General features: G+C 46.3%; 1 protein-coding gene across 1 annotated transcript; it reads left to right on the forward strand.

Moving 5' to 3' along the window:
• Positions 1–2,962: 2,962 nt before the first annotated feature.
• Positions 2,963–15,529, forward strand: LOC129016179 (cytochrome c oxidase assembly factor 7). The gene is made up of 3 exons (XM_054455256.2): positions 2,963–3,168; positions 8,519–8,659; positions 14,204–15,529. Exons 1-3 carry the CDS (start codon positions 3,063–3,065, stop codon positions 14,650–14,652), a joined length of 696 nt encoding a protein of 231 aa, XP_054311231.1. The 5' UTR covers positions 2,963–3,062; the 3' UTR covers positions 14,653–15,529.
• Positions 15,530–16,264: the final 735 nt, after the last annotated feature.

The raw sequence follows: 16,264 nt of genomic DNA on the forward strand, positions 1-16,264 counted from the left end.
AAAAAAAAAAAAAAAAACACAGGGGAAAAGCACTCTAGGGCAGAGGCAACAGTAAGTTCAAACGGATCACGAAGTCAGGAGTTCGAGATCAGCCTGGCCAATATGATGAAACCCCATCTCTACTAAAAATACAAAAATTAGGTGGGCACTGTGGTGGGTGCCTATAATCCCAGCTATTTGGGAGGCTGAGGCAGGAGAATTGCTTGAAAGCGTAAGGCGGAGATTGCGGTGAGCCAAAATCGCGCCACTGCACTCTAGCCTGGATGAAAGAGCAAAACAAAAAAATGTGACCTCTTACTTGGGTCAGCCTCTCATCACCAACTAACTCTCTTGTGCCCTCTACTGCTCAGGTGATCTCATTTTAATGCAGTTCAACTCAGAAAATAAAGGGAAACATTTCCAGATTTTAGTAATCGACATCACCCTGCTCTATTCTATCATCAAGCCCTATTCTATTCTTGGCCCTGTGACCAGCATACAGGACACAGAGGTCACAGTCTGGTGGGGAACACAGACTTTCATGCCATTATTGGCATGACAAGAAACATTCCTGGAACAGGAATGACTTTGAGCTAGGCGCTCTGCCAAGCACATTGCATACATGACCTTGTAGTCCTTCTGACAGCCATTACAAATGGATCTGCATTTACAGAAGAGGATTCAGACTCACAAACATGATTGGTTTAAGGTCACAATTTAATAAACATGGAACATGGATTCTGAACTAAGATCTGTCCCCACTCCAAAGCCAGTTCTTTCTTTCCTACTACACTATACCAGAATAAACCAAGTGGTGTGGAACACCAAAATGGGAGCATCTAAATCTGATTTAAATGTGTGTAGTTGTTGAGTCTGGGAAGACTTTACATAGGAGAGTATTTCCGATCTGTGTCAAAAAGGGTGGTCCAGGCATCAAGAGCAGAGGTAAACAGGGACACAAACTTGGGATCTATTCAGAGAACAAAAGGTTGGTGGGATGTGGGAGAAGAGAAGGCAGAATATAAGGCTAGAATCAGATTGCACAGGGTCTTGAAGGCCATCCTAAAGAAGATGACCTCAAACCAAAGTTCAAGGATTCCCATCCTGGGCCATGTGTACTGAGGAGTCCCCTAAGGTGATCAGGGTATAAGAAACCACAGATAAATGTGGTATATTGCCTGGAATGTCAATTTTACTCAAAGGCTTGGGGGAGAAAAAGCAATCTTCTGTTATCCTATGAAAGATATATTATGGGGAATTGAATGTAAAATCCTATGAATTTAAAAAATAAAACTGGGATTTCAGACATTATTGGCTGCCTTCCAATAAATAAGTGGTTGGAAATAGTCCATTCTTTGCTGCCATTGGGGATATCTTAATAATGGAGCCATTTGGAAAGCATTGTTATAGGCGATGGGAAGCCATGGATTTAGCTCCATTGAGAATTCAAAAGTAGGGCTGGATGGGATTCAAAGATGAATGGGAAGTCAGCCGGGTGTGGTGGCTCACGCCTGTAATCCCAGCACTTTGGGAGGCCGAGGCCAGCGGACCACCTGAGGTCAGGAGTTCAAGACCAGCCTGGCCAATATGGTGAAACTCTGTCTCTACTAAAAATACAAAAAAAATTAGCCAGGCGTGGTGGTGGGGGAGGCTGAGGCAAGAGAATCGCTTGAACCTGGGAGGCGGAGGTTGCAGTAAGCTGAGACCGCACTATTGCACTTCAGCCTGGGCAACAAGAACGAAACTCCATCTCAAAAAAAAAAAAAAAAAAAGATGAATAGGAAGTGGCTGTCTTAGGAGAACTTTCCATCTAGGCTTTATGGAACTGATGATTCTTAGCAGTAACAGGAGCAGGAAAACAAAGCAAAATGTAGGTAAATTTCCTCTCCTCCTCCCCATCTCCTTGACATGTTCCTTTTCTACCTCATTCATTCTTTTTCGCTCTTGTCGCCCAGGCTGGAATGCAATGGCGCAATTTCGGCTCACTGCAACCTCCACCTCCCAGGTTAAAGCAATTCTCCTGCCTGAGCCTCCCGAAGAGCTAGGATTACAGGTGTGCGCCTTGTAATTTTGTATTTTTAGTAGAGACCCCTGCTAATTTTGTATTTTTAGTAGAGACAGTTTCACCAGGTTGGCCAGGCTGGTCTCGAACTCTTGACCGCAGGTGATCCACCCACCTCGGCCTCCCAAAGTGTTGGGATTACAGGCGTGAACCACCGCACCCGGCCTCATTCATTCTTTTATTTAAAAAAAAAAAAATTATTGCATACCAACTCCCTCACTTACTGTGTGACCTTGGACAAATTACTTAATTTCTCTGTACTTTAGTTTTCTTATCTGTAGAATGGGATAATAATAATACCTACCCACAGTGTCACTGTGAGTGTGTTTACAGTGACATGATATATAATGAGAATTAAATGAGTTAATTCATATAAAGCATTTAGAGCCTGGAACAAAGTTCAGCACTGTTTGAGTACTAGGTGTTATAACAGTGACGTTGCTACACCCTTCACTGCTAACTGTGTTCCAGTCAACATCTCCCATAGCCATTCATTGCTTAGGTGATTCATGTTGGTGGCCAAGACAGGTCTGGGAAGAAGAGAGATGAATCAGACTGCTCACTGCACTTTGTCCAGCTACACCTGGCACATATAGAAGGTCCTCTAAATGCTTGCCGAATGGATAAGCGAATGTCTTCCTATTGAACTCCAAGTTCTTTGAAGGCAGGAACCATATTCCTAGCTGTCATATCCCTAGAACAATGCACTGGTGAGGCACAGAGTAGGCGCTTAGGGATTATACATAGATAAATGACTGCAGGTGGAAAATCACTAAGGCTACAAAGCGAGCATAGATAAGGTGCTGCAGAGACACTGCCCCCAGTTTTAGGAAGGGGGTTAGCCCTGGAAGCGTGGCTGCCAACGCCCTCAACGGCGCGAGGGCTGCTGGGAAGCGCAGGCTCGCTTGGCTCGCCTGGCTCGCCCCGGGATCCCGGGAGAGCGCGGCGGACGGCGTCAGCCCCACGCCCCGCCCCGCCCCCTCCGCCGGCTCACGTGACCGGCTCTGGGCCAGCGCAAACCATGGCCGGCATGGTGGACTTCCAGGATGAGGAGCAGGTGAAGTCCTTTTTGGAGAACATGGAGGTGGAGTGCAACTACCACTGCTACCACGAGAAGGACCCGGACGGTGAGCGGCTCCAGCGCAGCCCGACGACGCGTCAGGGAGGGACGTGCCCGGAGAGGTCTGGTCTGCGACCTCTGAGAGGCGGGAGAAGGAATCACGTGGCGGGCGGGGGACGGGGTCTGTGGATCGCGGTGACCGCATGTGTTGGGAAGGGCGATGTGTCCCGGGAAGACCGAGCCAGGAGGCCGGGGCGGGTAGGAAGAGACGTGCTGGGGCTTTTGGGTTAGGGACTGGGGATCCATTGCTGAACAGATGAAACTCCCTGCCCTCGTGGAGCTTCCAAGCTAGTGCGGGGAGTCGGGCAATAAGCCTCAGGTAATTCATGAAATCGTGTTCGAAAGTAGTAAGTACCGGCCGGGAGCGGTGGCTCACGCCTATAATCCCAGCACTTTGGGAGGCTGAGGCGGGTGGATCACGAGGTCAGGAGATCGAAACCATCCTGGCCAGCACGGTGAAACCCCGTCTCCACTAAAAATACAAAAAATTAGCCGGGCGTGGTGGCAGGCGCCTGTATTCCCAGCTACTCGGGAGGCTGAGGCAGGAGAGTGGCGTGAACCCGGGAGGCGGAGCTTGCAGTGAGCAGAGATCGGGCCACTGCACTCCAGCCTGGGCGACAGAGCGAGACTCTGTCTCAAAAAAAATAAATAAAATAAAAAGAAAGTAGTAAGTGCCGTGGAAAAAAGACTGGGTGAAGGGTATCAGGAAGGCAGGAGGGCAGTTTTAAACTGAGTGATCAGGGAAGATCACTGAGAAAGTGGCAATTGAATAAAGCCTTGAAGAAGGTAAGGGAGTGAACCATGCAGTTCTTACCATAGGTAACAGCTGGCGAAGAAGCCCTGAAGCACAAATGTGTCCCGTGTGTTGTGTGAACATTGAATTGACTTGAGAGTATAGGTGGATGGTGGTGACCAGAGGGGTCCACCCAGAGCAGCTAATACCTTTGGGTGGTTTTCTTCTTCTTGCTTTATTTTTATTTTTTATATTTTCTTTCTTTTTTGAGATAGTATCTCACTATGTTGTCCAGGCTGGTTGCAACTCCTGGGCCCAAGTGATCCTCCTGCCTTTGATTACAGGCATGAACCACTGCGCACTGCCTACTTTTTAACTTGTTTTTTTGAGACTGAGTCTCACTCTGTCACCCAGGCTGGAGTACAGTGGCTTGATCTCAGCTCACTGCAACCTCTGCCTCCTGGGTTAAAGCAATTCTCCTGCCTCAGCCTCCTGAGTAGCTGGGATTACAGGCACCCACCACCACGCCCAGCTAATTTTTGTATTTTAGTAGAGACAGGGTTTCACCATGTTGGCCAGGCTGGTCTCGAACTCCTGACTTCAAGCAATCCATCTGCCTTGGCCTCCCAAAGTGCTGGGATTACAGGTGTGAGCCACCATGCCCAGCCTTTTTTTTTTTTTCTTTCAAATAAAGGACTGGTGTGGTGGCACAAGCCTGTAATCCCAGCTCTTTGGGAGGCTGAGGTGAGGTGGGAGGATCACTTGAGGCCAGGAGTTCAAGACCAGCCTGGGCAACATGATGAAACCCTGTCGCTACTGAAAAAAAAAAAGAAAGAAAAAAAGTGGCACTGGCCCTACCTTCTAATAGCTTGCAGTTTAGTCAGTTTAGTTTGCAGAAATGACATAGCTATTCCTTGAGGCTAATCCGTAACATAGACCATAACATAACCATATATATATCATAACATAGTCATGACACAGAGTTGCTCTGCAGTATGATGGCTTAAAAAGAACCTGGGGTTGGGCTGGGCACAATGGCTCACGCCTGTAATCCCAGCACTTTGGGAGGCTGAGGTGGGCAGATCACCTGAGGACAGGAGTTCAAGACCAGCCTGACCAATATGATGAAACTCTGTCTCTACTAAAAATACAAAAATTAGCCAGACGTGGTGGCATGCGCCTGTAATCCCAGCTACTCGGGAGGCTGAGACAGGAGAATGGCTTGAACCTGGGAGGCGGAGGTTGCAGTGAGCCGAGATCGTGCCATTGCACTCCAGCCTGGGCAACAACAGCGAAACAACGTCTCAAAAAAAAAAAAAAAAAAGAACCTGGGGTTGTTCTTTGAGAGCTGGTCCATGTCCTAAGTGTAGAAAGAACTTAGAGGAATTGGGGTCACTAAGGAACAGGGTGGTTAGGGAAGACTTTGAGGAGAGGTCTGGAGGGCTGGGCAAGTGTTGATTAAATGGAGGAGAGGGTGGGAGAAGAAAGCGCTATCTTTTGGAAGGTTGAAGTCAGGATGTAGTAGTACGTTTGAAGCGGGAGTCTGGGCCACAGTATGTCAGGGCTTGAATGCCAGGGTAAGGAATATAGACTTTGCTCTGTAGGCAATGGAGAGCAAAACATGTCTGAGAAGCAAGTTCTTGGAATCGGGAAGGGTGGATATATCAAAACGACTGGCTGCAGCACTTTAGGAGACCTGAGAAGAGGCTATCGTTACCGTAGCGACTGGTGTAGTAGTTTCCATGCATGTCACGCTTTCTTACCTGGATAACTGAAGTCGCCTTCTAACCTGTCTCTCTCTTTGCACTTTACTCCCTTAAAATCCATTTCTACTCACAGATAAACTGATATTTTAATTTTAATTTTGTTATGTTAAATATTAGATTTAAAATAACCTATTTGTTATCAATGCCCAATTATATACCCTCACATACTTAAATTCCTCCATACTCACCCAGGCATATATGAACATACATACCAGAGTAACGTTTTTGTTCGGGGGTGGGGTCGTTTGTTTGGTTTTGGTGGCTTTTTGGTTGTTTGTTTTCTGAGACAGGGTATTAATCTGTCGCCCAGGCTGGAGTGCAGTGGCGCAATCTCAGCTCACTGCAACCTCTGCCTCCCAGGTTCAAGTACTTCTCCTGCCCCAGCCTCCCAGGTAGCTGTGCCACCACACCTGGCTTTTTTTTTTTTTCCTGAGACTGAGTCTTGCTCTGTTGCCCGGGCTTGAGTACAGTGGCACGATATCAGCTCACTGCAACCTCTGCCTCCCGGGTTCAAGTGATTCTCCTGCCTCAGCCTCCCAAGTAGCTGGAATTACAAGCGTGTGCCACCAAGCCTGGCTAATTTTTTTATTTTTAGTAGAGACGGGATTTCACCATGTTAGCCAGGCTGGTCTCGAACTCCTGACCCCGAGTATCTACCCGCCTTGGCCTCCCAAAGTGCTAGGATTACAGGCATGAGCCACCACACCTGGCCTGAATCATATTACTTATTTTCTTAAAACCCTCCAGTGGTTTACTGTTTCAGTTGGAAAAAATCGTAACTCCATCCTATGTTGCACAAGGCCTGTGGTCTGGTCCCTACCTTCGTTCTTCATTTCCTGACCTTCCTGCTTGGTTCAGCCATGTTGTACCTTATTTGTGCCAAACTTATTCTCTCTTTCAGGTCTTTGTATTTACTGTTCCTTGTGCCAGGACTTTGTGCCCCTGCCCATTTTATTGTCTTTTCATGTCATTTTTTATTTTTTATTTTTAAATTTTTTCCAAATCCCTGCACCACTCCCATTTCATTGTCTTTAAATAGCTAGTGCTTTCTTGTTATTGAGGTCACAGTCCTTGGTGAGCCCCTCCCCAGTGGCTCAGTCTTTGTTAGCCATTCACCCAAAGTTGACAGCAAACAGTTCTCCTGTTTTATTTCAGTCATAGCATTTATTTATTTATTTGTATAAATTTAAGGGGTACAAGTACAGTTTTGTTACATGGATATATTGCCTGGTTGTGAAGTCTGGGCTTTTTTTTTTTTTTTTTTTTTGAGGTGGAGTTTTGCTCTTGTTGCCCAGGCTGGAGCGCAATGGCGCCATCTCGGCTCACCACAATCTCTGCCTCCTGAGTTGAAGTGATTCTCTGCCTCAGCCTCCCGAGTAGCTGGGATTATAGGCATGCGCCACCATGCCCGGCTAATATTTTTGTATTTTTAGTAGAGACGAGGTTTCTCCATGTTGGTCAGGTTTGTTTAGAACTCCCGACCTCAGGTGATCTGCCCGCCTCGGCCTCCCAAATTGCTGGGGAAGTCTGAGCTTTTAATGTAACCATCACCCAAATAATGCACTTGTACCCGTTAGGTAATTTTTTATCCCTCACCATCCTCCCACCCTTCCCAATCTCCAGTGTCTATTATTCCACACTCCCTATGTCCATGTGTACACAGTATTTAGCTCCCACTTATAAGTGAGGACATGCAGTATTTCACTTCCTGTTTCTGAGTTGTTATAATCATAACATTTATTACTGTTTGAATAAATTTTGTTCATTTATTTACTTATTTTATTTCCTCCCCTAGAATGTAAATTTTAGGAGGGCAAATGAGTATATTCTCAGCATCTAGAACCATGTCTGGTAGATAGATGTATAGAGATGCTCAAATATTTGTTGAACGAAAATGAGTGAGAGATATATGTTGTCACTGGGGGTGAAGAAGAGGGGAGAGAGATTAAGGAAAGATGTTTACTGGGACTGAGAGACTGCCAAGGAAGTGGAGCCTATTTCCATAGAATCTGCCACCTCTACTCTTTCTCTTTGGCTTTCGTGTTCCTCCCCTGGCTGAGGAGTAAGGTATAGTCATCACAGCACCCTTTTCTTTTTCTTTCTCTTTTTTTTTTTTTTTTTAAGACAGAGTCTCACTCTGTCACCCAGGCTGGAGTGCAGTGGCATGATCTTGGCTCGGCACAACCTCCGCCCCCTGGGTTCAAGCGATTCTCTTGCCTTAGCCTCCCAGGTAGCTGGGATTACAGGTGTGTGCCACCACACCTGGCTAATTTTTTTATATTTTTCCACTCCTGGCTAATTTTTTTGTATTTTTAGTAGAGACCGGGTTTTACCCTATCCAGGCTGGTCTCAAACTCCAGACCTCAAATGATCCTCCTGCCTCAGCCTCCCCAAGTGCTGGGATTATAGGCATGAGCTACTGAGCCTGGCCCAGCACCCTTTTCTTGCTGCTACAAAGACTAGACTATGAGCCTTTTAGGTTTTCACTGTTTTTACCATTGAACTTCATGAGAGATTCCAAAACTAGCAAAGTTTCAATCATGGAAGTCAGTGGATATTTGGGCGTGGCTGACAGGGAGCAGGAGGGCTGGTGAGTGGTGGAGCCAATGCAGGGGCTGAGGTCTCCCCAACCATACATTGCTCAGTCCATGGCTGTGGGGAGACAATGCCATTTGTAGGAATGGCTAAACACCACCTACATTCTTTGTAGTAAGGTCAACTTGCCACACATCAGGAGGACAGGGGCTGTCTTAAAAGACATAGCCTGGCCTGCCACACCTGGGCACCCCCTACTCCCAAGTCCCCACTGCGAGCAGCAGCCCCAGACATGAAGAACAGCCCTTGCCCTCTTCTCGCAGGTTGCTATCGGCTGGTGGACTATTTGGAAGGGATCCGGAAGAATTTTGATGAGGCTGCCAAGGTGTTGAAGTTTAACTGTGAAGAGAACCAGCACAGCGATAGCTGCTACAAACTGGGGGCCTACTATGTGACTGGAAAAGGTAAGGAGGGCCTGCCTTTTGGGTCCTTGTCATTGATAGCAGTGCTGGACTCACACCGGAGCCCCATGATAAGCTCTTGCAGAAGAGTCTCACAGGTATTGGGGAAGTGCATTGTAAGAAGATGGAGAGGTAGGAGTTCAGCAGAGTGATGGGCGGAAGAACACAGCCTTTCAAGTTAGGTAAACCTTAGGGAATGCTATTTGCAAGTAGTGGGACCTTGAGCCAATCACTTCAACTCTGTGCCTCAGTTACATCACCTGTAAATTGGAGGGAAATAGTACTTGCTTTGTAGGGTCATGAGGATTAAATAGGACAGTATAGGAAAAGGCATCAGCATGTGCCTGGCACAGAGTAAGGGGTCAGTAATTACTGTCTTCCTTCTGTCTTTTCTCCTTGTACTCTAATTGTAGTTATCACTGGCATAGTGTTTACATTATATATGGCTAAATAACAAATCACCTGAATAGTTTCTGTGGGTCAAGAATTTGGGAGTGATTTAGTGGGGGCACCTCAGGGTATCTCATGAGGTTATAGTCAAGACATTGGCCAGGGAGCCAGGGCTGTAGACATTGGAAGGCTTGACTGAAGTTGGAGTTTCCAATTCTAAGATGACTGACTCTGATAGCTGGTAGCAGAGGCCTCTAGTTCCTTACCAGCTGTTATTGGGAGAGCTCAGATCGTCATGACATGGTTCTCTCCATGGGCTGCTTGAGTGTCCTCATGACATGGCGTCTGGCTTCCCCCAGAGTGAGTAATTTAAAGAAGAGAACAAGATAGAATCCACAGTGTCTTCTATGACCTATCTTTGGGAGTCACACGCTTTTCATTTCTATCACATATTTATTAGATGTAGCTTACACTAAGGGAAAGGACTTAAATTCCACTTCTTGAAGAGGAAGGAATATTAAAGAACTTATGGACATATTTAAAACCACCACAGGCCAGGGGCGGTGGCTCACGCCTGTAATCCCAGTACTTTGGGAGGCCAAGGCGGGTGGATCACGAGGTCAGGAGTTCAAGACCAACCTGACCAACATGGTGAAACCCCGTCTCTACTAAAAATACAAAAAAAAAAATTAGCTGGGTGTGGTGGCGCACACCTGTAATCCCAGCTACTCAGGAGGCTGAGGCAGGAGAATTACTTGAACCCTGGAGGCAGAGGTTGCAGTGAGCTGAGATCACGCCACTGCACTCCAGCCTGGGTAACAGAGCAAGACTCTGTCTCACACACACAAAAAAACAACACACACACAAAAAAACCAAAAAAACACAGATAAGTAATAGGACCTTTGACAGGCAGCTTTTTTTTTTTTTTTTTTTGACAGGATCCTGTTCTGTTTCTCAGACTGGAGTGCAGTGATAAAATCATAACTCACTGCAGCCTTGAGCTCCTGGGCTCAAGAAATCCTCCTGCCTCAGCCTCCCCAGTGGCTGGAACTATAGGCACGTGCCCCCATGCTTAGCTAATTTTTTATTTTTTGTAGAGACAGGATCTCACTATGTTGCCAGGCTGGTCTCAAACTCCTGGCCTCAAGCAATCCTTGCACCTTGGCCTCTCAAAGTGCTAGGGTAAGGTATGAGCCACTGCACCCGGCCAAGGATGTCTTTTTTTTTTTGAGACAGGGTCCCACTCTGTCGCCCAGGCTGGTGTGCAGTGGCATGATTGCGGCTCACCACAACCCTGTGGCTCAAGGGATCCTCAACCTTCCGAGTAGCTGGGATTACAGTGGCGTGCGCCACGACCACCCAACTAATTTCTGTATTTTTAGTAGAGATGGGGTTTCGCCATGTTAGCCAGGCTGGTCTTGAACTAACCTCAAACGATCCACCCGCCTCGGCCTCCCAAGATGCTGGGATTACAGGTGTGAGCCACCGTGCCCGGCCCCATTTTAATTTTTTAAACTAAATTTTAGGCCAGGTGCAGTGGCTCACTTGAGCCCGGGAGGTAGAGGCTGCAGTGAGCCTAGATTGCTTCACTGCACTCCAGCCTCGGCCACAGAGCAAGACTCTGTCTCTAAATAAATAAATAAATAAATATAAATACATGAAAATAAAAATGATTCTAACCTTTTAATATTTTTTCTCAACTCTTGATAGCCCTAGTGGCTCATTTAGGAAATGTCACTATGGGCTAGAAATATTAATTTGTAGGTCAGCAGTTTCCTTAGTTTCACTTCAGTTTGGTTTTCTTCTGATAAATTCAAGTAAAATCAAAGTTAAATTTTTTACTTACAAATAGTATCTGTGATCCAATTTTTCCAAACACTTCTATCTAGTATCCATTCAACCAGCCAGCATTTAATCTGAACACATGCTACAAAGATGACTAGAATGGTGTTCACTTAATGATAATGATGGTTATTTCTAGGTGGTGGATTTGGAATGGTTACTTAAAAGAATAATGTTAAAATGTTTATCTTTTTTGAGATTGAGTAATGGTACATGGGGATTTGAAGTTTTGCACACATACAAACAACTAAAAAAAGTGAGCCCTGCCACCACTTCTACTTAAAATTATTTGTTAGTGATTTCCTATTGTTTTTAAGATTAAATTCAGGGGTCCTTAATGTGGCCCTGCATGATCTGGTCCCCGCTTGCCTGCCTGGCACTACACTTTTCCTCCATGCTCTTTTCACACTTAAAATCATCTTTTTTTTTTTTTTTTTTTTGTGAGACAGGGTCTCTCTCCATTGCCGAGGCTGAGTGCAGTGGCTCAATCATAGCACACAGCAGCCTTGACCTTCCGGGCTCAAGTGATCCTCCCACCTCAGCCTCCCGAGTAGCTGAGCTATTTTTGATTTTTTTGCAGAGATGGAGTCTGGCTATGTTGCCCAGGCTAGTCGCAAACTCCTTGATGCAAGTGAACCTCCTCCTTGGCCTACCAAAGTGCTGAGATTACAGGTCTGAGCCACCACGCCCATCGAAAATCATACATTTATTTGTATTGTTATTTATTTATTTAGAGGTGAGGTCTTGCACTCTTGCTCAGGCTAGAGTGCAGCGGTGCAAAACTTCCAGGCTCAAGCAGTCCTCTTGCCTCAGCCTCTCCAGTAGCTGGGACTACAGGCCCATGCCCCCATGCCTGGCTAATTTTACATTTTTTATAGAGACAGAGTCTCACTATGTTGCCCAGGCTGATCTTGAACTCCTGGCCTCCTGAGGTCCTCCTGCCTGGGCCTCTCAAAGTGCTGGGATTACTGGCCACTGTGCCTGGCCTGTACAGTTATTTCGTGTCTGTCTCATTAGCCCATAAGACAGGTCTCATTAGGCCTCAAAAGCAGGACAGTGTCGTTTGTTCCCCAGGACCTAGCACAGCAATTGGCAACTATTCAGTATACAGCTGTCCCTCAGTATCTTTGGGAAATTTGTTCCAGGACCCTCACTCCATTCTGCCACAGATAACAGAGTCTGATGATGCTCAAGTCCGTTATATAAAAATGGCATAGTATTTGCATATGACCCTACCCATATTCTCCTGTGTATTTTGTTTTATTTTTTGTTTATTTGTTTGTTTGTTTTGAGATGGAGTCTTGCTCAGTCGCCCAGGCTGGAGTGCAGTGGCATGATCTCGGCTCACTACAACCTCTGCCTCCTGGGTTCAAGCAGTTTTCCTGCCTCAGCCTCCTGAGTAGCTGGGATTACAGGCACCCACCATCATGCGCGGCTAATTTTTGTTTTTTGTTTTTTTAAGACAGAGTTATGCTCTGTCATCCAGGCTGGAGTGCAATGGCGCGATCTCTGCTCACTTCAAGCTCCGCCTCCGGGGTTCATGCCATTCTTCTGCCTCAGCTTCCCGAGTAGCTGGCATTACAGGCACATGCCACCATGCCCAACTCATTTTTTTGTATTTTTAGTAGAGATGGGGTTTCACCATGTTGGCCAGTCTGGTCTCGAACTCCTGACCTCATGATCCACCCGCCTTGGCCTCCCAAAGTGCTGGGATTACAGGAGTGAGCTACTGCGCCCAGCCTAATTTTTGTATTTTTGTAGAGATGGGATTTCACCGTGTTGGCCAGGTTGGTCTTGAACCTCCTGATCTCAGGTTATCCGCCCACCTCGGCCTCCCAAAGTGCTGGGATTACAGGCGTGAGCCACCGTGCCTGGCCTCCTGTGTATTTTAAATTAATTACTTAGAACAGGGCTGTTCAATCTTTTTGCTTCCGTGGGCCACACTGGAAGAAGAATTGTCTTGGGCCATATATAAAATACAGTAACGATAGCTGATGAGCTAAAAAAAAAAAAAAAAAAATCTCATAGGCCAGGTGCGGTGGCTCACGCCTGTAATCCCAACATTTTGGGAGGCTGAGGCGGGCAGATCATGAGGTCAGGAGTTCGAGTCTAGCCTGACCAACATGGTGAAACCCCATCTCTACTGAAAACACAAAAATTAGCCCGGCCTGGTGGCATGCACCTGTAATCCCAGCTACTCAAGAGGCTGAGGCAGGAGAATCACTTGAACCCTGGAGGCAGAGGTTGCAGTGAGCCAAGATCACGCCACTGCACTCCAGCCTGGGCGACAGAGCAAGACTCCATCACAAAAAAAAAAAAAATAATAATAATAATAATTTCATAATGTTTTAAGAAAGTTTATGAATTTGTGTTAAGCCACAATCAAAGCCATCCCAGGCCCGTGGGTTGGACAATCCTGACTTAGACTATCTAATACAATGTAAATACTGAGTAAATAATTGTTCTATTTTATATATTTTGTATTTTTTAATTGTATTGTTATTTTTTCCCTAATATTTTTGATGTGTGGTTGGTTGAACCCATGGATATGGAGGGCCCGCTGTATGTTTAAATTAATGAACAATTAAGTGCTTGTAATATGCCATGTTCTCACTGTAACCCCATGAGGTAGATATTATTATCATTCCCAATTTTCACCTGCTTTACCTGTTTGAGTTTCTTCATAAAGTATCATTTGAACAAAAGATTCTAAAGCTGAGAAAGCTAGGAGGTCTGTGCACTATGCCAGGCTACCTTTCATGCTGCCTGAGCTCATAGTATGGACATTTTTTTTTTCTTTTTGAGGTAAAGTCTTGCTCTGTCGCCCAGGTTGATCTTGAATTCCTGGCCTCAAGCAATCATCCTGCACAAAGTGCTAGGATTACAGATGTGAGCCACTGTGCTCAGCCTTAAACTTTATTCAGGAATTGTTGTTGGCCAGGTGTGGTGGCTCATGCCTGTAATTCCAGCACTTTGGAAGGCCAAGGTGGGAGGATCGCTTGAGTCCCAGAGTTTAAGACTAGCCTAGGCAACATAGTGAGATCCTGTCTCTACAAAACAATTTAAAAATTAGCCAGGCGTAGTGGTTGGTGTGTGCCTGTAGTCCCAGCTACTGGGGAGGCTGAGATGGGAAGATTGCTTTAGCTGGAGGTTGAGGCTGCAGTGAGCCATGATCATGCCAGTGCACTCCAGCCTGGGTAACAGAGCAAGACCCTTTCTCCAAAAAAAAAAAAAAATTATTCGCTGACTTTGGCCTGAGACATTTAGGTTGTGCCCTGGCTTGGGTTTATTTTTTCTTACTTTCCTTCCTCTCAGGTGGTCTGACCCAGGACCTGAAAGCTGCCGCCAGGTGCTTTTTGATGGCGTGTGAGAAGCCTGGAAAGAAGTCAATAGCAGCATGTCACAACGTTGGCCTCCTGGCACATGATGGACAGGTTAATGAGGATGGCCAGCCTGACCTGGGAAAGGCCAGGGACTACTACACAAGGGCCTGTGATGGTGGCTATACTTCCAGTTGCTTCAACCTCAGTGCCATGTTCCTGCAGGGTGCCCCAGGCTTTCCCAAGGACATGGACCTGGCATGTAAATACTCCATGAAAGCCTGTGACCTGGGTCATGTCTGGGCCTGTGCCAATGCCAGTCGCATGTACAAGCTGGGGGATGGTGTTGATAAGGATGAGGCCAAGGCCGAGGTGCTAAAAAATCGAGCCCAGCAGCTACACAAAGAACAGCAGAAAGGTGTCCAACCCTTAACATTTGGGTAATGTGGTCCACCCTCCCTCCCAGGCAACAAACTGCTTGAGGCTGGCAGCTCCTGTTTCTGAAGACTGATGCAGCCCTTGAAGGTCAACCTGCTGGAGCAAAAAAACTTGGACTTGAATTTGTAGCTCCATTTACATGGATCCATTGTCCCAGCTACTGGAGTATAGCCTACAATATTTATTTCAGTCAATATTCCTTTGTGTGTTCTGTACAATGTTTATTACAGTCAATATTCCTTCATCTGGGTGTTCTGTGAAGATAGCCATGTTTATGGGGGTCTTAGTTTTCAAACTCTGGCAACTCTGTGAAAAATAGGAGCAAACTAGAGAGCCTTAGAGATTGGTGGTAGGGAGGGGAGGATAGCAGGAAGTTTGAAAAATTAGCAGCCCCAGGGCCTAAAGGAATCAGCTATCATCATTTTCATCATTATTATTATTTTGGTTAGGATGGCTTGAAAATCAGAACGTATCTTGGTTTACGTAATTGACGTCTTAAAGAACTAAGAACAGTTAAATAGTCACAACTACCACCCTCTGACTTACATAATCATTGGTGTGGGCTTCATTTTGCCTTTAGAGTCACATCTTTCAGTAAATTCATAGAGATCAAGAGGGACGTGCAACATACAGCTTAAAGGCTGTTATGCTTCAGGGTTGCTGAAGAAGATGAAACGTCAGCCTGCCATCGTCTAGAAGAGACATTGGCAGTTAAAAATTAGCACCACCAGTGTAGTCGCCTGGCACTGCCTATCATGCTGAGGGAGCAGATTCTTCCCAAGGCAGCTTCAGCTAGGAGTTTGTAAGCAAGGACTTTGTGACACATTTGTCCCCTGGAACTGAGCCTTTTTAACTGTCCCTGTGAATAAACAATTTTGAGTGACCTACGGTTTGTGTTAGTGTTCTTTCCAGATTCCAGGTACCGTAGAGAGTATGTTCTTTGTGGTGGTTGTGCCTTTTAAGAACATTTGCGGCCGGGCACAGTGGCTCACGCCTGTAACCCCAGCACTTTGGGTGGCCAAGGCAGGCAGATCACGAGGTCAGGAGATCAAGACCATCCTGGCTAACATGGAGAAACCCCCGTCTCTACTAAAAAATACAAAAAATTAGCCTGGTGTGGTGCCAGGCGCCTGTAGTCCCAGCTACTGGGGAGACTGAGGCAGGAGAATGGCGTGAACCCGGGAGGGGGAAGGCAGAGCTTGCAGTGAGCCAAGATCGCGCCACTGCCCTCCAGCCTGGGTGACAGAGTGAGACTCCGTCTCAAAAAAAAAAAAAAAAAAAAAATTTGCTTTTTTTGTTGTCTCCCCAGCTTGTCACCAGGGGGCGAGCTTGTCATTTCCCTGCTGGTAACGATACCATTCTGTGTCACCATCTACTGTTGTAGGCTTCCGTTTTGCAGCCATCCTGAAAGGAAGGCTTGCTGTGTAAATGAAGGTTTGTGAGCACAGCAGCCAGCCTCTCAAGTTGATAGGGGACAGGGACTTCCCCAAGTGCACAGAGGAGATTTCAAAAGACATCAAATTCACCTTTTTAAAATGTAAAGTAGCTTTTGGTGTGCTTAAACTAGGTCAGGCCAGGAGTGGTGGCTCATGCCTGTAATCCTAGCGTTTTGGGAGGC

This window comes from Pongo pygmaeus, chromosome 1 (genome assembly GCF_028885625.2).
Source record: "Pongo pygmaeus isolate AG05252 chromosome 1, NHGRI_mPonPyg2-v2.0_pri, whole genome shotgun sequence".
Classification (NCBI taxonomy): domain Eukaryota; kingdom Metazoa; phylum Chordata; class Mammalia; order Primates; family Hominidae; genus Pongo; species Pongo pygmaeus.

Excerpts from the sequence above, each read along its gene's own strand:
- LOC129016179 (XM_054455256.2), top strand. The coding sequence starts at position 3,063 with ATGGCCGGCATGGTGGACTTCCAGGATGAGGAGCAGGTGAAGTCCTTT. Across the intron at positions 3,169-8,518 it reads CCACGAGAAGGACCCGGACG|GTTGCTATCGGCTGGTGGAC; the intron begins GTGAGCGGCTCC and ends CTCTTCTCGCAG. Across the intron at positions 8,660-14,203 it reads CTACTATGTGACTGGAAAAG|GTGGTCTGACCCAGGACCTG; the intron begins GTAAGGAGGGCC and ends CCTTCCTCTCAG.